The following is a 22,084-nucleotide window of genomic DNA, read 5'->3' on the forward strand; positions in this document are numbered from 1 at the left end:
TAAAAGCAAACTATAAAAATGATTGATTTGATTTGAAATTATAAAATTTCTATAAAGTATCGTATAAAGTAATGTTAATTTATAAATTTATTTATTTTTGAGATGAAATGAAATGAAAGTTAAAAGTTAAATAAAATATTATTAGAATATAATTTTTTAATATTAATTTTGTTTTGAGATTTTAAAAAGTTGAATTGTTTATTATATTTTGTGTGAGAGTTCGAAAAAATTGTAATGTTGAGATGAGATGAGATGATTTAAACTTTGTTTGGATCTCAAATTCCTCTCAACTCATCTCAACTCATCATTACAACTTTTTCAAATCCCAATACAAAATATAATAAATAACTCAACTTTTTCAAATTTTAAAATAATAATAATATTAAAAAATAATATTTTAACAATATTTTATCATCTCAACTCAACTCAACTCAACTCACTTCAACATCCAAACACAAGTTATGTAACCAAAAGAAGCATTAAGTGTTTTTGATAATTTATTGTTGGAAATCTATAATTGTTAATGTCCAAACTTGTTTGTCCGAACAAAAAAGATATTAAGATTGCGCTCAAGTGTTGAAATGAGTTGAATTATATTGTAAATAATTATATTTTGTAGGTCTTATTGAGATGAATTTAATTTTTGTAGGTTGAGATTGATTTATTTTTTGATTAAAATGTATGAAGTAGATTGTGATGAGTTTAATTTTTTTTATGAAAAATTATAAAAATAATAGATTTTATCGATAATTAGTTTGAAATGAGTTGAGATAAATTAAATTAAAAGTGATTTAACAATTAAAGATAACCTAAAATTGGTAGAATGTAATTTGCGAAGTAGTTTCAGGTATCCTAGGAACGATTTAAGATAAAACGAATATATTAAAGTAGTAACTTGCTGCTCAAGAAAAAGCCTTGCTCTCTCCATGATCCCAATTCCAGCAGCACTGATTATGCCAAACACCAAACAAGCCTTCGTGATCGTGGGCTCCACTGATAATTACAGAATGATCTGTCTCTAATGGCCATATTTAACCCTTCAATGATCACTATAATACACTTACATATACACTATCAAGATTCAAGACCCCAGTGAAAGTGAAAGAGTCGTGAAAGACCCCACAAATACAATCGTCTGTCTCTCAGGACAATATGTTTTGAACACAAGCATAGGTGCCTCTTTGGTTCTGTTCCGCCCACCAACGAATCCTCGCATCCTGTCATTGAGTTCTTCCTCCGATTCCAAAACCTTATAGTTAGCGGAACACCCCCACCCCCCAACAAAAGGGATTTAGATTAAGCTAGAAAAATCGTTGAATAATGGCGGCGAGTAGTGCCCCATGGCAGCCCAAGGAGGAGGGGTTCAGAGAGATCTGCGGGCTCCTGGAGCAGCAGATTTCCCATTCCTCTTCCTCCGCCGACAAGTCCCAGATTTGGCAACAACTCCAGCAGTACTCTCAGTTCCCCGATTTCAATAACTACCTCGCTTTCATTTTCGCACGCGCCGAGGTAGCCCGATTCGTTGGACATTTAGTCTCGCTTTTACTTGCTGTCTAGACTGTGCACTAGACGTTGAATTGTCCCGAAAATCGGTTCTTTTCGTACTGGTGAATACTGGGTTTCGACCGTGTTGTATATATAGGGGTTTTAAGGGTTTTTCTTGTGTTTTTGGATTTGATTGAACTGGTTGGCTGTTGATTGGAAAATAAGGTTTTTGTTAGATTTTCTGTGTTTGTTGACCAATGAGTGCATATGAATAGCTTGATGGTGGATTAAAAGGACGATTTGATTGCACTTCTTCGAGTTCTATTTAGCTCGAGTTGGGTTTAAGCATGTTTAGTTGGTGGAGTTGGTTTTTTAATTGACTCTTCGAACGGAGGAGGGGAAGGGTGCTGTAGAATGTTAAATTGGCTTCGTTATGCCATTGGACTATCCTTTTGTTTCTGGAATATATTTTCATAAACTATTGCGGTACTTGATTACTATTTTTAGATGCATAGACTTTAACATTACTTTTGCTTCATTGACGGTTATTTAGTGGAGAGGAGTTGGATCATTGAACTTTGGATCGATTATCCATTGAGATGAGTAAAGCCAATAAATTCTTTGGGACAGCCAAACAAGCCCTGTTCACGAAACAAACTGACTAAATTTAAATTTCATTCCCTTAAATGTTCACTTGAATCCCAAGGCCCATCCCTTCTCTTCCCAGAAAAGCAAAATACAAATTTCAGATAGTTTGATACTTTCATGGATTTATGGATGAGGAAAATTCAATTTTCAGAGAGTTTGATATTTTTCATGGATGTATGGATAAGTTGTTTTTAGACTGTTTCAATATGCTCATGTCATAATATATGCTCATACATAATTATATCTCTGTAGGAACTGAGTGAACGTGTATTGTGGACTTTTACATATTAATCAAATATTTGAACTCCATCTTTTCAATTTCCAAATGATGAGCTTGTAGTTTTGGTTGTATATACCTTGGATGCGTGTAGTTTTCTGTGCATTGATGAAATTTCGAATGTTGGGTTTGGAATTAATTCATATTCTGATTTTTTGGAACTTCTGAACAGGGTAAGTCGGTGGAAACTCGACAAGCTGCTGGCCTGCTCTTGAAAAATAACCTTAGAACCGAATATAAATCCATGGCTCCTGTAAACCAGCAATATATAAAATCAGAGTTGTTGCCTTGCATGGGAGCAGCGGATAGGCACATTAGATCTACAGTTGGGACCATTATTAGTGTTGTTGTTCAACTAGGGGGAGTTTTGGGATGGCCTGAGTTGTTGCAAGCTCTAGTCAATTGCTTAGACAGTAATGACATCAATCACATGGAAGGTGCTATGGATGCTTTATCCAAGGTATTTTCTACATCCTTCATTTGATGGATTATCATTATTTCTGATCTAAACTTACCTACCAAAAAATATTATTTCTCATCTAAACTGATGTTCGGAATGAAGGACATGTGCCAAAAAGCTTCTCTACTATGGATATAACTTGTCAACTCTTTTGTCTTGTTCTGCTTTAATATAGTCTTGCTCATTACTTATGTTTGGGGCCTTGGGCTTAAGGTGTTTGGGTTTAAGATGCTTTGTATGATTGGGTAGGAACTTTTTTCAGAAATCTATAAGTTTGATGTGTGCATGCAGCTGTAAAATAGTGCAAGATTTACAAAAAAAGATTCATCAGTAAGATTAAAAAAGTGTAACATGAATTCTTTATCAGGCTTTATAAGTTGATAGAAAGAAATATAATTTGGCTCTAATGTAATATCTATTTCCAGCCATTTTGTGTATCCACCTTGATTTGTTTATAGCATGGTGAACAAGACCTGAAGCTACACAGAATGTTTACGTTTATGCTTATGTTTTGGACTCAATGGACATAATTGCTATCATCTGCTGCAAAATTTAGTTTCCAGCTGTATTAACCATTCTATGTGGGTGTTACTTATATATAAAAAAAAAAAAAACCATTCTATGTGGGTGTAACATGCTCCCAAGCTGATACTTCTTTGGGCCCAGTGCTTTTGGTTCTCAAACCTTGTAAGATAGAGGGAATGACAAAGAATTGAAGGATGGTTACAGTTCTATCAATGCAGCTTAAGGGGATAAACTTACAAGCTACTTTACCTTGGTCTGGATTGGCATAAGAAATCACTCACATGTGCTCAACTCATCCCCATATTGTCACTGTCATCATCTTCATCATTTGTCCCAACTCCCCTAAATGTTTGTGTGGTTGGCTGCACACGTTATCTTTTTTAGCTTTAATTATGTTTGTGTGCACATGCACACACTTGGGAGAGAGGACACAGCTGTTAGGTTTATTTCATCCTGGGATGCAAATTCTCTTTGCAGGGCGTTGCTAACAAGGTGTTTTCAGTGTTTCTTTTATTTCTACTTGGTATCATTTTGTGGCAACATCTACAAGCACTTAAACGATTACACTTTAGCTGTTTTTTATTAGTACTTTAGCTATCCATATCAGAGAGGTGTTATAATCTAACCTTTTCTTAAAATAGATTTTATAATTCTTTTTGATAAGTAAAAATAGATTTTATAATTTTGACTCATTGATACTTAAAAATAATAATTATAAGAATAACTTGACTCATTGTTGCGTGTAATAAAACAGATTTGTGAGGATATCCCTCAAGTTCTTGATTCAGATGTACCTGGCTTAGCTGAGCGTCCTATCAGCATATTTCTTCCTAGATTATACAAGGTAATTTTTTTTTCTTTGATTTCAAAAATCATTTCTTTTATTCTATCTTCATTTCGCATTCTTTGTTGAACTAATGTTATAAATGTTCTGCACAAAAGTTTAGAATGGAACCCTGTAAATTTTGAAGCAGCTATTTGGGTTTTTTTGGTTGATTTTTAACCTGGTTTTTGTTATAACAGTTTTTCCAGTCACCACATGCCTCATTAAGAAAGCTTTCCCTGGGTTCTGTTAATCAATACATTATGTTGATGCCCACTGTAAGTACAATTTAATAAATTGCTTTATCAGTTCCCACTAGCCCTTATCCAGATAACAATTCATGCACATTGGAGATAGTTACTGTTATAAGCTGAATGTCTCAGGCTTTATATGTATCCATGGAGCAATATCTTCAGGGTTTGTTTGTTCTTGCTCATGACCCTGCCTCGGAAGTGCGGAAATTGGTAAGCACTTTGTCTTGTCTTACAATCCTCGGGTTAATGAGATCTTCTAAATAACACTGTTAAATCAGTTCTCTACTACTGATGGAATTATTTTGCTCTTAAATTTTAGCCCTTTTCATGGTTAAAAACCCTAGTTATGCATAGCAATTTGTTGAAACCTGACACCAGCTAGCTAGACTCTGTGGTTGAACACTTCTTACCTTGGAAAAGTACATGGCAAAACAAATCTCCTCAAAAGCGGACTCATTGGTTTGGACGGTGGCTTAAAGAAGGATCATGATAATGGATAGTGTGAGGAAGAGGCACTTAATGGTGATGGTTGGTGTTGTATGTGCAAGAAATGTGATGAAACCATTGATCATTTGCTGCGTTATTGTGAAGTGGTGAGGGCCGGCCTTTTGGGTTTTAATCTTCAATCATCATGTTACTGAGTGGGTGGTGCCTCAACACTCTGTGGATTTAATGGAGGCAACTTGAGTATAGAAGTATTTGGAAGGACCTTAGCGCTTCCAACTTTGAAGATTACAGGAGAACATTATTAGAGTTGAAAGTGTCTATGCACAAATCTTTTTATGAGTGGACAATTTTTTTTCTTGATAAGTAAAAGTATTATATATAAATCAATAAGAGTAACCAAGTACACTGGATGTATACAAGAAAATCCCTAACCCATACTAGGGAGCTCCTATTGCCCCAAAAAGCCCGCGAAAAACTACCCAAAATACATCAAGCCTGAGATAGAAAACAACACACCTCCCTAACCCCAACCCCAACCCAATGTTTCCTGTAGCCCAAACTCCACCCGAATACCCTATATGCGAAAGACTACCGCCCTCAACTTGAGCTACCGCCCTTAGCATCATAGTTGATTGCACAAAAAAGACGCTTCAACTCCTTGCTTGGGTTTGCACCCCTAGCATAATTTAATAAAATTTAGTATCTTTACCTATAAAAAAATCCAATTGCTTGTAGCAGGTCCTTTGCTATGCCTTTTAGTTTCTTTCCATACCGTAGTTAGGTGTGAGCTGTAATGCTAATGATGGATGAAATTAACTGTCAATATGACATATTTCTATTTTCGTTCATGTGTCCTATGCCGGTTTGGAGAGAGTTGGACTGTATTTTAAATTTTGAATTGGTCATATTGTTGAGCACTGGTTTTTGTCTTATTACTAAGATGGTGGAATGCTTTTGCTTACACCAATAGTTGGTTTTAGCTCTATATTTACCACTCTTGGGCTTCTTAGTGGTTTTGTTATTTTTGACGGAACAGGAAATGCTTTTATGTCCTATAAGCTTGTTTGTGATCTCACCTATTTCTTGTATACCTATAGGTTTGTGCAGCATTTGTTCAGCTAATCGAAGTCCGTCCATCTTTCTTGGAGGTTAGCTTTTTGTTCTGCACGTTATACTTTTACACGCGCATTTCTGTTTCTATCATGTGCTGCTTTCTCTAAATCATAGTTTCCCATTGAGTGTCTAGGGTCATGCTTTGTTGTGCATCACAATACCATGCTATCTTATCTTTCAATGCCTATTGTTTATTTTAACACTACCACTTCTTAAGTGTTGCTGATGCAATTTTTTACATTGTGATTCAGCCACATCTGGGGAATGTAATTGAATACATGTTGCAAGTCAACAAGGATAATGATGCTGAAGTGGCTCTAGAGGCCTGTGAATTTTGGTAATCCTGTTTGTGGCCAATCAAATTTACGTATGAATTGTGGTCATTTGTGTAGGAGCTTTCTTTTTTGTTTCTTGAGTCCCTTCTAACATGCAACTTAATTTTGTGTTAAGGTGCCTTCAATTAGTAAATAGAAGGAAAACGAGGTTTTTAGTGTTCTCTATTTTGCTTGCTGAATTTACTGTTCAATATATTAATGTGATCAGTGGAAAGTAGGTGACCTCAATTAATGTTTGAGTCAAAATGATTTTTACTATTTAGGCTGTTGGCATCTGGTGGGCTAATCTATGTGTTTGGACAATCTCTCAATCCTACACTCATCTACATTTGCACAAATTGTCGTGTACAATAGATTGCTCCCTCCCCCTTTTCTCTACACCCACCCACCGATATGCTATATTTGTATATATGTGAAGATATTGGTTCAGAAGTTGAAATTCTTGGATGATTTTCATGGCCTTGCTTTCTTCTTGATCGAGTTCTTTTAGTCCTATTTTGGCTCTTTAATTCCAGTGCAAGATTGTGAATGTTGTTTCTCTAGGTCCATTCATATGCAATATCGTCTCTCAAGGTTATGAATTATGGGTAACAATCATTATAATATTTTCCAGTGCAGGAATGCTAAAAGCTATTTTGAAATATGATCTTTCTAAATTTGATGAGTCTTGATACATTCATCTTAGGTGTTGGATAAAGGAAAAAAGAAAGTTGAGTTGGAAGGCCCAATAAGGGGGAGCTGAATCACAAGTCATTTAAGCAAAAGAGTGGGTTGGGTGTGATAAGCGATGGGCTGAACCCTGTAAAATTGGCTAAATGAAAAAGAAAGTTGGGTATGGCCCAGTTTCGATATCCAAGCTCAAGAGAGTGTGGTGGCTCAAAAGGAGAATCGGGTATCAGTGTAGAGATGGCAAAAATGGATACCCTCCACCACGGGTGACACAGAAAAATTTGCTGATGTGTGCTAAACCCCCCGGTCAATGTTCTCTTCGACGAAACGACACTCACGCTGGCGTTGAAGGAAAATAATTTAACACCGAGTCTTGGGGGAGGTGTAGGGTCTATCAAAGTGGCATAGAAAGGATCGCTGGTGAGTGGCGCACCCTTGTCAATGTACCCTTCGTTGAAACGACGACACCAATGCTGAAGGAACTTGAGGTATTGCCAAAACTTCAAATGGCATGGCTCCACCACCCATGATGGAGGGAACCAGTTTCTCGGTACCTTTTCAAGCACTTTGTGGGTCGACACACTTTGGACTAGGTGGTGACAGCAACAATGGCGTAGTGGAGGAGATACAGGATTTGTATGCAGGAGATAATGTGCAAGAAATGATGGGGTTGTCATTGGTGCCTTGTGAGGAGGAATATTTAGGGCTTGGTCTATAGTTTGGAGCTGAGTCTGCGGAAGATGTTGTCCCCTAATATCTCTTCCACCGATCAACAATATAGCTGGTTCATCATCGGATTGGGTTTTGAAAAAAGGTTAACGAGATACAACAGTGTGTGGGGATTACATGCAGAGGATTTGAGAACCAATTCATGGCACTACTCACTACAATTGAGGCGAGCCACTTACTTGGAACAAAATCAAGATCTCAGATGGGCAGGGAGTTAAAGCGTCTTACTTCTGAAATCACTTACTTTAAGAACCACCTCGACTTGAACTAAGGGAGGTAGTTCAAGTCGAAGGAGGACTAGAGGGAGGGCAGAACCAATTGTAATATGAAGCCCAAGATTCTAACTTGGAATGTTTGGGGACTAAGATGTATTTCTAGTAGGATCGTTCGGAGTTTACAAGTTTTAAGGAGTTTGGGGGTGGATTGGAGATTCGTAACTTGATGAAGTTCAACCAAGCCTTATTGTGTAAACGGTTGTGGCAGTACCAACACGAAAGGGATGCCCTGTGGAAGTCCATTATAGATGCACAGGTTGGGGAGGCTTGGGGTGGATGGTGCTTGAATGAGGTACACGGTCCATATGGGGTGGGTTTGTGGAAATACATTAGAAAGGGTTGGGAGACCTTTTGAAGACATGCACATATTGTAGTAGGTTACGACTCTCTTTTCAGATTTTGGTATGACAAATGGTGTGGTGAACGAAGCCTCCAAGACACTTTCCCTTCCATATTTGAGCTCACATGAGCAAAGAATGTAGCAATAGCAGACCGCTTGGCCTTTTCTAGTGGCTTCCCTCAATGGAATGTTGATTTCACTAGGGCAGCCCAGGACTGAGAGTTGGAGGCTATCATAGAGTTCTATGTGGTACTGTGTTTTGTAAGTGTGACCGAGGGTACAATAGATAAGATGATTTGGAGCCCTTCCAAGAAAGGTAAATTCATTGTTAGATCATTTCACAAAGTTTAACAAGTCCAGGCATGCCCACATTCCCATGGAAGAGTATTTGGCAGATGAAAGCTCATTCAAAAGCAGTTTTTTTGTTTGGACAGCATCATTGGACAAAATTCTCACTACAAATAATTTAAGGTAACGTCGGGTAATGGTGTTGGATTGGTGTTGCATGTCTTAAAAGAATGATGAATCAGTAGATCATCTGCTTCTACATTGCGAGGTGGCCAGGACCATGTGGGATGACTTTTTTGTAGGAATTGGATTATCATGGGTTATGCCTCTTAGATTTTTGGATTTTATAGCAAGCTGGAGAGCCCTCTGAGGTAATCCACAAGTTGGAACAATCCGGAAAATGGTTCCTATATGTGTTGGTGCATTTGGCGGGAGCAAAATGATAGAAGTTTCGAAAACCGTGAGAGAACAATGGAGGAGCTGAAAGTTTTCTTCTTTAAAACATTGTTCTTATGAGTGGGGGCCATTGTTTGTAACAGACTAAATGTCCATGACTTTTTATTGTCAGTTGTAAATTCTAGTTAGGTACTTCTCGTGTATACTCCCTATGTGCTTGAGCTTTGCCTATTTCTATGAATAAAACTTCTTGATTACTGATAAAAAAAGTATTGAGGAGTGTGTTGGGCAATTTACAGTGGCTTGTAAAAACTTGGGTTTATGGGCAAAACCTAGATCGAGGTAGGCGCGTCTTTTGGCTTGGTCTAGATTGGATAGGTTTTTAATTTCTCCTTCTTGGGCTTTGTTAGGATTATTTTCCTAGATGGGCTTAATGTGCATGATCTCCTTATATCTATTTTCTGCACCCGAGCTAGTTGTGTTCTCTTGTATACATCCAGTGTACTTGGCCACGCATATGATATTAATAAATTTTGTACTTATAAAAAAAAATCTTAGGTGTTTTTATTTTTAATTTAAATGCTCAATGCATGAAGCAACTGTTAGTGTGAAAAAAATAAAACTGATTTTTTTTTTTTTTTTTGATAAGTAAGAAGTAAATTTTATTGATACGAATGAAATAGGTATAGCCCGTGTACACAATAAGTATACAAAAGAACACCTAAAACTGATACTAGTGGTGTGGCTATTTTATTCTTCTCCCTTTTTTTACAAAGGGAAAAATATATCTTTTATATATTACATGGCATGTAAGTAACAGTTGCTTAAGAAAAAAATGCTTAACTGTTAAGTGGGATGATTTTTGGGATATGATGTTTGGTACTCTTAAACTATGTCTTTTAAAAGTTTCAGTTACATTTCCTTCTTTCAATTTTGATAAAATCCTTTTCCATATGGATTATTATTGGCAGGTCTGCATACTGTGATGCTCAGTTACCACCAGAGAAGTTACGAGAGTTCTTGCCTCGTCTAGTTCCGGTACAGTTGGCTTTATGTTGATATTTTTCATAACAAACATTTTTCTTTGGAGTCGTACAATTCTTTTTAGCATATCTACTACCGTTGCAGGTGTTGTTATCCAACATGGTTTATGCTGACGATGATGAATCCATTGTGGATGCTGAGGTTAAATTTTCGATCAATTTGGGATTTTGGGTGTATCTGAATTGGTTCTTGCTGTTGTTCATAATGCACCTGACTTTAATTTCTTGCTGCAGGAGGATGGGTCTCTCCCAGATCGTGATCAGGTTAGAATCATGTTCTTGTTATCGAGTTCCCGAGTCTTATAATTTATATGTTTCTTTGCTTGTAATATCCTGCTCATTCAAGTTTTTTTTTTCACTGCTGCTAATTTTTTCCCTGCAGGATCTCAAACCTCGTTTTCATTCCTCACGACTTCATGGATCAGATAATGTGGAAGATGATGTAAGCAAAAATATCATCGTTGTTCTCTTTGCTTATTGTAATTGTTTGGCTGGTCAAGTCAACTCCGTAAAGATCACTTAGTTTTCCTTTCATTTAACTACTTTTTAGAAAGGGGACATCATTGGGGTGCTCTTCTAAATCACATTCTTCAAATCTACAGGACGATGACATTGTTAATGTATGGAATTTGCGGAAGTGCAGTGCTGCTGCCCTTGATATCCTCTCAAATGTGTTTGGGGATGAGATTCTTCCAACATTGATGCCTATAGTTCAGGTGGTTGATTTGTTTGGCATTTGATGTAAATATTTGACTGTGGAAGGATATACAGCTTTAGTTGCTTCTTTTCTTCAAATTTCTCTCCTAAGCCTGTATCCGTATTGGAGCTCACCTATTCTTCACTTCATATTCGCTGTTAGTATAATGGACCTTTAATTGCTCATAACATTACATGGTTCTATAATGTTGAAACTGCCATTTTGATCTTTTAGGTTTTGATGGATTATTTTGGTCATTAAGGCAACTGATTTCCTGAGCATACTTGCTATGTATGAGAGTACTTATTTATCCAATAATTTGGTTTAAAAATATGTTTATATTGTTTCTTTTTGCCTTAATGTAAAATTCAGAGCATGTGCTATTACTTTGAAGCTCATAAATATTCACATATACGAATGGGAAAACGAGCAATACTTGAATTGCTGTTGATTTGTTTGCTTAGAACATTGCTGTAAATTGCACTTTAATATATCACTTTATTTCTAAGGTGGTTGGTAACAGCAGGTAGGATTCTTGTACACTTTAAGTTTTTGGTGCAAGTGTATATGTCATGTGTAACTCCCCAATGGAAGGCCCAAATCACATGGCCTATACTCCAAAATGACTAGTCAATGATACAATTGGAGTACCATTGGAACCTTATAAAGAGTAAGAACTTTTTATTCCCAAGTAATGTGAGATTTCATATACCACATACCCTTTATCCTTATCATATGGGGTGTCACAATCTCCCCTCTTAAATTCCCGACATCCTTGTTGGGCTAATCCATCATAGGTGGCACGGCTCAAGTCCCACATTTCTGGTTGGGATAGGCTCCGATACCATTTGTAACGCCCCAATAGAAGGCCCAAACCACATGACCTATATTCCAAAAGGACAAGTCAATAATACAATTGGAGCCCCATTGGAACCGTATAAAAAGCAATAACTTTTCATTCCCAAACAATGTGAGATCCCATACACCACCTACCCTTATCCTTATCATATGGGGTGTCACATCACGTGTACTTGGGCTCTTGCCCATTCTTATTTTCAATAAAATTTTGTATCGATTAAAAGAAAGGTTTTTTGGGTGCAAGTGGGGTCGAAATGTATCCTTTTGGGAATAGTTTCTCTCTGGAGTAGCTCCTGTGCCAAATGCATGTTTTCACATTTTGAATTTCCACAGGCCCACTTGTCCACCACAGGTGATGCAGCCTGGAAAGAAAGGGAAGCAGCTGTCTTGGCTCTTGGTGCCATTGGTGAAGGTTGCATTCATGGTCTATATCCTCTTTTATCTGAGGTAATATTTTGTTGTCTGATCTCAATTAACAAGTTTGAAGCAGATGGGTTGTGGCTTACAGGTAAACGGGTGCAAATATGACGTATATATGCAAAATTTGTGTATTCATGCTTTGGAATTTTATTTTTCTGCATTAGAAATTTAAATGCATCCTTGTCTGTTGGCTTCTCTATCCCCATTATTCTTAGACTTCATTTTTGTATTATTCAGTTTTTGATTGCTTACTTTCCAATTAGATGGGAACCATGGAATTGCTATACTTTTGATACATAATTTAGTTTCAGCTTAATGATATCGACATCACCATCGGAACAGTAGGTTGGTGGTGCTGTGCCTATTCACTTTTAAAAAAAGTTGTGATAGTCAGCAATGGGATTCTTATTCTCCACTGAGTCTTATTCTTATTCTATAGCTGCTACTTTACCAAAACGAAATTATATGCTTGCAGATTCAGCTCATTGAAAAGTTAGAATTGAATTGTTGTTCTTCATTTGCAGATTGTCACATTTCTTATCCCTCTTTTAGATGATAAGTTTCCGCTCATTAGGAGTATTTCGTGTTGGACACTTTCTCGCTTCAGCAAATTTATTCTTCAGGTATAATTACATTTCCATTCTATTGTCCAATTATAGTCAAAGATCATTAATGGTTTCTTTCTGATGTATTCACTTCTTTTACCTTTCTCGGCTGATAGAACACAAAACGAGTTGAAGCTTTTAAGTGGGTTTTTTAAATTAAATTTTTTAGAGTAGGTAGGATTAGTCAAAACAACAGAATGTAGTTGCTCTGGAATAGGGTAGAACGACAGGAATACTGGATGTTGGTGCTCTGGAGAAACTCATTATTGACTATATATTGGTTTTTTTGGTCTGATTTCCTGGATGATCAATGGGAGTGGGGTTTCCACCCTACTAGGATGCTGTGTGGTCAACAAATTTCCTATCTGATTGAAAATCATGATTCATGAGGTGGCTAGAAGTCAGCCATGCTTATTCTAGGGAGCAACATCATGCCTTTAAAATAGCTTAGCTGAACTGAAGGGTGTCAAAAGGCTTTCCTGAACCAAATGAGATATATTTTTTGTGCAGATCTTCTGCTGAATATTTATTCTTAAAAAATGTTTTTGCAAGAAATATGACACGTCCTGAACATCTTGCAGCTTGCACTAGATATTTAACAAAACTTGACAGTAGTCTTTCACAGTTTCATCCACAGAAGCCTTATTTGGCATATCCGATATCATTTTAAAAGCAATTTAGTTGCAGATCTCTATTGAAGCAGGGAATTCTGATCAAACTCGCATAAAACCCACCCCCATAGGCATCTTGACACATAAAGTATCTGATAACACATTGAATACACCATTATACATAATATAGATAGGATACTGTTATGATTCATTTCATATCTGGAATTGACTATGACTTGTTATTCTTACTATAGTTTGAGGTTGACCACCTGTCTTGTTTTCTATCCCAGGGTATTGGACATCAAAAAGGCTATGAGCAGTTTGACAATGTTCTTATGGGTCTTTTGCGAAGAATACTGGATCCTAACAAGCGGGTGCAAGAGGCTGCTTGTTCAGCTTTTGCAACAATGGAAGAGGTTCTCTCTGACTCTCATGTTCTTTCTTGAGAAGTGATTTTAATATTTCATTTTTCTTAGCTTTTCGAATTAATAGATCTTAATGGTGGCTTGTTAATTTGCAGGAGGCTGCAGAAGAGTTGGCACCACGCTTGGAAATTATTTTGCAGCATCTAATGTGTGCTTTTGGGAAATATCAGGTTGCATTTTGGCCTTGCTTTTAACAAGTTCGTCTCTGCTAGAATGATGAGATGTAATTCTGGTTGATTATCAATTGATTTCTGCACAATGCTTTATGCTTGGTGTCATTATGTGTACACTCTTTGCTGTGTTAAACTAAAATCTTACATTATTATATCCAGAGACGGAACCTCAGAATTGTATATGATGCTATTGGAACCTTAGCAGATGCTGTTGGTGGGGCCCTGAATCAGGTATTTTCATTATGATAAAGGCAATCCCATCATCTGTTTTCCCAGCTCCAGATCTTTTCATGTGGAGTACTTGTTCTGAAAATCTGTTGCCCTGCTGCATTTGTTGAGAAGACAATTATATGCCAATTGACCAACACGATGATTTGCAGCCCGTTTATCTTGACATTCTGATGCCGCCATTAATTGCTAAGTGGCAACAACTTTCAAATTCAGACAAGGAATTCTTTCCGCTGCTGGAGTGTTTTACATCTATTGCACAGGTATTTTCAGTCAGTTCTTTTGATCTTGATCTACATTATTGTTTCATTGTGAAGGAACACTTGAAAGAAATTGTGCTGTGTTAAGATTGTATTCTTCCCTCTTATAGTTTTTAACTACATTTACTTTAAAACATTAAGTGCTATAAGAAACATGTTGGCAGTATTTGGTGGACAAAATCAAGGGACTTTGAGATTGCTGTGCAGAATATTTTAGGTGTCCAACATCTTGTAGTGGTGTCTGTGCAGATGATTGCAAAATTGCACCATTTCTTCTGCTTTATTCTTGCACTAGATGCAATATGATCAGTTTACATATGTGAAATTGTGATGCAGCAGTACTTGTAAAAAATAATGAATATATTGATCTGTCAAACTGAGGGAATATTGAAACTCTAATGTATCAGTTATATATATCGGCTCTAGCCAATGTGCTACTACTGCTGACGATCGGTTGCATGATAAAGGTTTCATCCTTTTGGTTCCCAATATTAAGTCCCTCTTTCTTTCTCTTATTATTCTCTCTTTAATATTCTTTACCATTTTTATATCTGAAATTAATTTTAAAAAACCATAGAAACCATCCATCACAATAACACGGAAGTATAACAATTCATGGGATATGAATAATTACAGGGTCAGAGCTTTGATTGTTTCTACCTGTTTGAAAGTTTGAGAGTCATCATTCTATGGTCTTCAAGTTGAGTTTTATGAGCCATATCTCTTAAATCATCCGTGTTTTCTTTTAAATAGATAAATCCATCTTCAGACAACTGTATGTCACATATATGCTTAATGTGCTAACCACATGCATTCACATGCATATATGTCACATATATCTCTACCGTTTATAGACATTATCCTGGTCACAGAAGTAAATATATGGATCACTAATAGGAGTTGCTGTAATACAGTAATAATTTGCTTTTCGTCTTCCAGGCATTGGGAACGGGATTCTCTCAATTTGCCGAACCTGTATTTCAGAGGTGCATAAGCATCATTCAGACACAACAAGTGGCAAAGGTTTCAATAATTCTTGATTGTTTGAGTCAGCAGTCATGATTTATTGTTTATTATTTTGCCTATGGATCATTACTCTTACTTTATGGTTCTCCAAAGTTATGTATCTTTCACCCACAAACTACATCTTATGTTTATCTTTGCACCCTAAACTACAAAAAGTTACATAATTCATATATTTGTCTCCAAACAAAATATCATTGTTTTGAATTGTGAGAGCAACTTAAGAGAAATCAATGTGTGAAATGTTGCAAGAATGTATTACAAATTTCTGCACTATCGTCATGATTCAGAATCCTATCTACATTGTGCATTCTGGTAACATCCATATAATTTTTATTATTTAAACCTCAAGTATTCTGAATTTTTGTGGCATTATCATTATTTTTAAACTTCATGGCATTACGTAAATCTCATACTGTATTTTTCTCTTAAGATGTTGATCGCTCTAAAGTATGGTCCTGCTTGTAATCTTTTCAAGATGTTTACTTGAACTTCTATTGTAGGTTGATCCTGTTTCAGCAGGGGTTCAATATGATAAGGAGTTTATTGTTTGCTGTCTTGATCTGCTCTCTGGACTTGTGGAGGGTCTTGGCAGTGGGATAGAGAGTCTGGTACTCCCCTTTTCCTGAAACTTCCTGAAATTGCTTTCTTCCTTTAGTTTGTTTACTCATGCTAACTCATTGGGTCTTGTTAAGAAAAGAAAAATGATTGTGCCTCTTTTTTGGTAATTTTTTTCAATTTCCTGTTTTTTTTTGTGTGGTTGATTGCAAGTTGTCTATAACAGAGCTGGGATTACAGCATTTCTGAATGGAATGTGGATTTCCATGTATGAAGAAAATCACATAATATGACATCTGTGTTGAATTGCATAGTTATGTGTGTTTAAATTATTTTTCTGCAGGTTTCACATAGTAATTTGAGAGACCTGCTTCTACACTGTTGCATGGATGATGCTTCTGATGTCCGACAGAGTGCGTTTGCTCTTTTTGGGGACCTTGCAAGAGTAAGTTGATATGCATCAGATGACCTGATTTTATGCTGAGCGCTTAGGATAAGTTCACATCCCATCACTTGAACTGCTTGTGGGATCTGAGGACTTAGACATAGTGACTTCCTATGTTTAAAAACTACCCAAAAAAAAAAAAAAAAAAAAACGGCTTTTCTAAAATGGAAGCAGCTAGGTACCATAAGGCAACAGGGTTAGCAGTTCTATTGGAGCTATAATTTTTTTTTGATCCGTAATTTGGAGCTATAAATTTTGTTGTAAGGTAATTTATCTATTAGAATCTTTGAGGCATATCAATTTTCTTCATTGATTTTTATTAGGTATGTCCCATTCATTTGCATCCCCGTTTGTCCGAATTTCTTGATGTTGCAGCGAAGCAACTGGTAAGTGAAACTTATGTCATTTTTATTTATGTCAAGCAGTAGTTTTGGAACCCTTTTTGTCTATGTAACTTATGTGCTGTACAGAACACTCCTAATCTGAGGGAAACTCTTTCAGTAGCAACTAATGCATGTTGGGCCATCGGGGAACTAGCGGTTAAGGTATGCCAAGCTCTTCATGCTCCTTTAAATTACTCTTAGCTTTTGCTCGACTCTTGGTATCATTTTAACTGTCTAATTAAGTGCCAGGGAGCTGTTTTTTTTTGTCACTTGAAATGAAATTTTTTTGGTGATTAGCTCACATTGTGCAGACTTTGGCATACTTGATCTATAATCTTCTCTAGTAGCAAACAGCATTCGTTCATTACCATAGGTTCTTAGGGTGGTCTGCAATTTGTCATTTAGAATACCTTGGTTTCAATAATCATTACTTCAGTGGCCAACGTCATTGGATGGACAAAGGACTCATTAAGGTTTGCATAATATGTCCAATCATGAACTTGCATTTGGGCAATATGATTATGGAAATCCTAGATTATATAAACAGTCAGATATTGATGCTGTAGTTCAGCAAAAACAATTTTTCTCTCCGTACATTTCCATCTAGGGGTTTTCTCTCTGTACATTTCTTCTTCTTTCTTGGTTTTTACTACTGGTTGGTTGGTTGGTTGTGGTGTGTCAATGACTACATCTCTTTGTGGAGATTAGTGCAATAGTCCAGTTTGAGCTACTGTGTTGGTTGGTTTTCATGGGGCTGTGCAAAGAGGTAGTTATTGAACAGAAGGTATTTGAGTTCAGAAAGGAGAATGAAAGGTGGTGGAGAATCACAGCGAGTGGCCGCCGTGTGGTGAAATACATTTCTTTGGATCATGAAGCTATGTGGTGGTTGGGTTTAATGGTAAAGGAATGTGCAGAGTCATTGGGTTCTTCAGTGTTCCTGAGAACTCATAGAAAAGGAAATGATGTGTTAATGGTGAGGAGGGGATGCAATAACAATGGCAGTTTTATCTTCATTTCGGAGTTTGGGCATGAAAAGAGGAGAGGGCTGCTAGTGGTACCGGAAGGAAGGAAGGAAGGAAGGGGGAGGGGTGGAGGAATTTTGGAGTTACATTGAAGGAGCTCAGTCCCCCACCCTTTGTTTCGAGTGTGAGAAACAGAGTAGCTAAAGGTGGTGGGGTTTCGAAGAGTGATGGTGGTGCTCCATCGTGCAGGGCAGCTGGTGCACTGTCGTACAGTGAGGTGCTCCAAGCACAACAAGTACAGCGAGCCGTGAGTGCTGTGGTGCCAGGAGTGAACAGTACAGAGATCGTGCAGCAACGAGGTGGAGATGGTTATGTACTGTTGGGGTCAAAGGAGGAAAATATCTTAAGAGTGCTGGGTGACATAGAGAAAAAAGTGGGGATGTTATTAGATGAAATAGACTGGCTGAAACGCAGCGTTAAGGGCAAGGAGATGCTAAGTTTGGGCATGGGTTGTGATGCGGGCTTTACTGAAGGGAGGGACTTGGGCTTTGTTTCGGGCCAGAGGGTTATGGATGTAGGAAGAGGGTAGGTGGAGCAGTTTGTCTCGACGGGCTTAGAGATAGGCCCTGCTTTGGGCCAGTTTGTAGGCCCGATATTTCGGCCCAGGAGCCGAGTCGTCTTCCTCGTCCTCCGATGGCGCCGATATGCGCCCCACCAGTTGCTCCATCAGCACAGAAATTGCCGACGGCCTCGGGCGAGCACTCTGGTGAGCCGGTATTCTTGCGGGAGGAGCTGGAGGAAGGCGAAATGGAACCAGAGACTTTGAGGGTCATTTCTCCGTCGTCGTTAGGGGGGTTGTTGATGGGGAGTGCACAGACTCAGTCGTGCGTGGCGTTAGAAGGCCCAGATGCTGCGTGTGTAGTCTCGCCGGCAGAAGAGGGGATTTTGGGTGATAACCTGTCGCCGATTCGTGGGCTGTGTTTGGAGAAGGCACAGTTTACGCCGTGTGAAGTGGATGGAGGCCTAGTGGTGAATCCTGTGCAATCAATGCTGTCAGAGCATGATCCCTCGTTACTGAAGTCTCTGAGTGACTCTCAATCAATGGAGATGGTCTCCTTCGAGGAGAATAAGTCTGGGGGATTAGAATTTTCGGTTTCTGCTAGTGGGGAACGAGAATCAATGTGTGGCTCGGAATTGGATATCTTTACTCCTGCCAGCACTGGTGAGGAGGGGGCTATTTTAACTCCTTTGTGTACACTCCCCCCCTACTATGGGAGTGGTTCATCAAAGTGGGTTTTCAAGAAAGTATAAGAGATTCAAGCTATTATTGGGATTTCATTTGGAGGTTATGAATAACAATTCAAGGCTCTCCTCGTAGCACTTGAGAATAACCATTCGAAGTCAGCCTCAAAGCGGGATAGAGAACTTAAAAAGTTAACTTGCTCTATTAATTATGATGTGAAAGAAGGAAGTAGTGGAAGGAATAGATCGAGAGGGAGGGGCAGTATAGTTTTGTTATGAAACCTAAGATTTTATCTTGGAATGTTCGGGTGCTCAATGATCGCAATAAACGCATTCGTATTAAATCATTATTGCGGATGTGGAAGTGTGAGGTGGTGTGTTTTCAAGAAACAAAGTTGCGATGCATTGATAGGAAAATTGTGAGAAGTTTATGGGGGTGCTCGTATGTGGGATGGACTTATTTGGCCTCTTTGGGAGCCTCAGGTGGAGTGTTAATTTTTTTTTGATAAGTAATCGATAATATTATAAATAAAGATAGGCAAAAACTCAGGTGGAGTGTTAATTATGTGGGATAAAAGAGTGGTTGAGTTGATTGAGGAGTGTATTGGAGAGTTCTCGATTGCGACTCTTTTTAAAAATGTGATGGATGGATGAGAATGGGCATTTGCAGGTTCCTATGGTCCTAATGTGGATAGGGACAGGAGAAATTTGTGGGAGGAGTTGGCGGGTATTTATTCATTATGGGATGTGCTGTGGTGCATGGGGGGTGATTTTAACACTATTCGCTTCCCTAGTGAGCGATCAGGGTACTGTCGACATACCATAACTATGGAAGAATTCAAAGAGTTCATCTTTGATCTGGACCTCATGGATATCCCTCTGGTGGGGGTTGAATACTCCTGGTCAAATGGACGGGTTTGGTCGAGATTGGATAGATTCCTTGTATCTCTTTCGTGGGAAGATAAATATCTGGAAGTAAGTCAGAAACGACTAGCTCGAGTTAGTTCAGATCACTTTCCTATCATTTTGGATTGTGGGGATATTCACAGGGGGAGTCGGTATTTCAAGTTTGAAAACATGTGGCTTGCAGCGGATGGGTTTGTAGAAATGGTACGTGGGTGGTGGTCTTCATATCAGATTATTGGTACTCCAAGTTTCATTCTGGCAGGCAAGTTGAAGGCACTGAAACAAGACTTGAAGAAGTGGAATTTGGAGGTTTTTGGTCACATTGATAATCAGAAGAGTACATTGTTGGAGGAACTGCAAGACATAGAGGATAAAGAATTTTTGGGAGATAATTCGGAGGAGGTGTTATTAAGGAAGGTCATGGTTATGACAAACTTGGAGAGGGTTCTGTTGTCGGAGGAGACTTCATGGCGTCAAAAATCCAGGGCCCTTTGGTTGAAAGAAGGTGATAGGTGTACGTAGTTTTTTCACAAAGTGGCTAATTCACATCAGCGTAACAATGCCATTGAGTCACTCCAATCAGGTTCTCAAGTGTTATCTTCTCATCCCGAGATAGAAAACCATATAGTACAGTACTATGAGACTCTTCTTACAGAATCGGTTTCTTGGAGGCCAAAGCTTGATGCTTTGCATTTTGAGGCAATTGATGCGCAGAGTGTTAGTATTTTGGAGAGACCTTTTGTTGACGAAGAGATTTATAAGGTCATATCTAGATTGGCAAAGGACAAAGCGCTGGGGCTAGATGGGTTTTCAATGGGTTTTTTTTAAACTTGTTGGGACATTGTGAAAGGTGATGTTATGCAGGTTTTCAGGGAATTTTACTCTTTCCAAAAGTTTGAAAAATCCTTTAATGCGACTTTTATTGCTCTTATTCTCAAGAAACATGAGGCTTTGGCGATTGAGGACTTTCGGCCTATAAGTTTGGTTAGTAGCATATACAAGATTATCTCGAAGGTTCTGGCTAACCGACTTAGCCCGGTGTTGGAACGCATTATTTCCAAGTCTCAGAACGCATTTATTCTAGGAAGACAAATTTTTGATTTAGTACTTATTGCAAATGAGTGCTTAGACTACAGGAGGGGGATTCAAGTGTTCTGTGCAAACTTGACATGGAGAAGGCATATGATTATGTGAATTGGGATTTTCTTTTATACTTGCTTGGGAGATGTGGTTTTGGGGTTAGGTAGATTGCATGGATACGCCACTGTATTTCTACAGCTCGGTTCTCGGTTTTGGTTAACGGCACACCTGCTGGTTATTTTGATAGTTCGCGAGGATTGCGATAGGGAGATCCTTTATCTCCTCTTCTATTTGTGATAGTTATGGAGGCTTTAAGTAAGATGGTGCAGACAGTTGTTGGGGGAGGTTTCTTCTCAGGTTTCCAGGTAGGCAATGGTTATGGTGGCCTTACTATCATTTCACATATTCTTTTTGCAGATACGTTAGTTTTTTGTGAAGCGGATAGGAACCAGATTAAAACTATACGAGCATTGTTACTTTGCTTTGAAGCAGTGTCGGGGTTAAAGGTCAATTTGGGCAAGTCTGAGATGGTTCCTGTGGGTACGGTCTCTAATATCCGAAGCTTGTCAAGTCTGCTAGATTGTAAGGTGTCCTCTCTCCCAATGAAATATCTGGGCCTTCCGCTGGGAGCAACATTCAAGAATAGAGCTATATGGGATGGGGTAGTGGAGAAGATAGAGAGAAGGTGGGCTGGCTGAAAACGAGTGTACTTATCAAAAGGAGGCCGTCTCACTCTTATCAAGAGTACTCTCACTAACCTCCCCACCTATTTTTTATCTTTGTATCCTATGCCTTTAGGGGTGGTGAACAGAGTGGAGAAACTCTTCAGGAAGTTCTTATGGGGAGGCATGGGGGAGGAAAAGAAATTCCATCTGGTACGATGGAAGACTATATGTGCCTCGGTTGTGAATGGGGGGTTGTGAGTGTGTAACTTGAGAAATTTTAATAAAGCTTTATTGGGGAAATGGCTTTGGAGATATTATTTGGAGGTGGAGCATTGTGGAAGGATATTATTGATGCTAGATATGATGTCGCTTGGGGTGGCTGATGCTCTAAGGAAGTGAAATGGGGGTATGGTGGGGGCTTATGGAAATATATAAG

The 22,084-nt window shown here is 38.2% G+C and overlaps 1 protein-coding gene across 1 annotated transcript in view; it reads left to right on the forward strand.

The window, feature by feature from the left end:
• Positions 1-1,086: 1,086 nt before the first annotated feature.
• Positions 1,087-22,084, forward strand: part of LOC108993375 (transportin-1-like) — a 29,450-nt gene continuing 8,452 nt past the window's right edge. The window contains exons 1-23 of the mRNA XM_018968264.2: positions 1,087-1,509; positions 2,583-2,870; positions 4,150-4,239; positions 4,419-4,496; positions 4,602-4,682; positions 6,017-6,067; positions 6,284-6,369; positions 10,036-10,102; positions 10,193-10,249; positions 10,342-10,371; positions 10,490-10,549; positions 10,710-10,823; positions 11,996-12,109; positions 12,607-12,705; positions 13,589-13,714; positions 13,819-13,893; positions 14,056-14,127; positions 14,277-14,387; positions 15,324-15,407; positions 15,911-16,018; positions 16,309-16,410; positions 16,734-16,796; positions 16,881-16,955. Coding sequence (XP_018823809.1) covers positions 1,321-1,509; positions 2,583-2,870; positions 4,150-4,239; positions 4,419-4,496; positions 4,602-4,682; positions 6,017-6,067; positions 6,284-6,369; positions 10,036-10,102; positions 10,193-10,249; positions 10,342-10,371; positions 10,490-10,549; positions 10,710-10,823; positions 11,996-12,109; positions 12,607-12,705; positions 13,589-13,714; positions 13,819-13,893; positions 14,056-14,127; positions 14,277-14,387; positions 15,324-15,407; positions 15,911-16,018; positions 16,309-16,410; positions 16,734-16,796; positions 16,881-16,955 — 2,220 coding nt within the window. The 5' untranslated portion in view covers positions 1,087-1,320. The remainder of the gene's footprint in view (positions 1,510-2,582; positions 2,871-4,149; positions 4,240-4,418; positions 4,497-4,601; positions 4,683-6,016; positions 6,068-6,283; positions 6,370-10,035; positions 10,103-10,192; positions 10,250-10,341; positions 10,372-10,489; positions 10,550-10,709; positions 10,824-11,995; positions 12,110-12,606; positions 12,706-13,588; positions 13,715-13,818; positions 13,894-14,055; positions 14,128-14,276; positions 14,388-15,323; positions 15,408-15,910; positions 16,019-16,308; positions 16,411-16,733; positions 16,797-16,880; positions 16,956-22,084) is intronic.

This window comes from Juglans regia, chromosome 13 (assembly GCF_001411555.2).
Source record: "Juglans regia cultivar Chandler chromosome 13, Walnut 2.0, whole genome shotgun sequence".
NCBI classification, from domain to species: domain Eukaryota; kingdom Viridiplantae; phylum Streptophyta; class Magnoliopsida; order Fagales; family Juglandaceae; genus Juglans; species Juglans regia.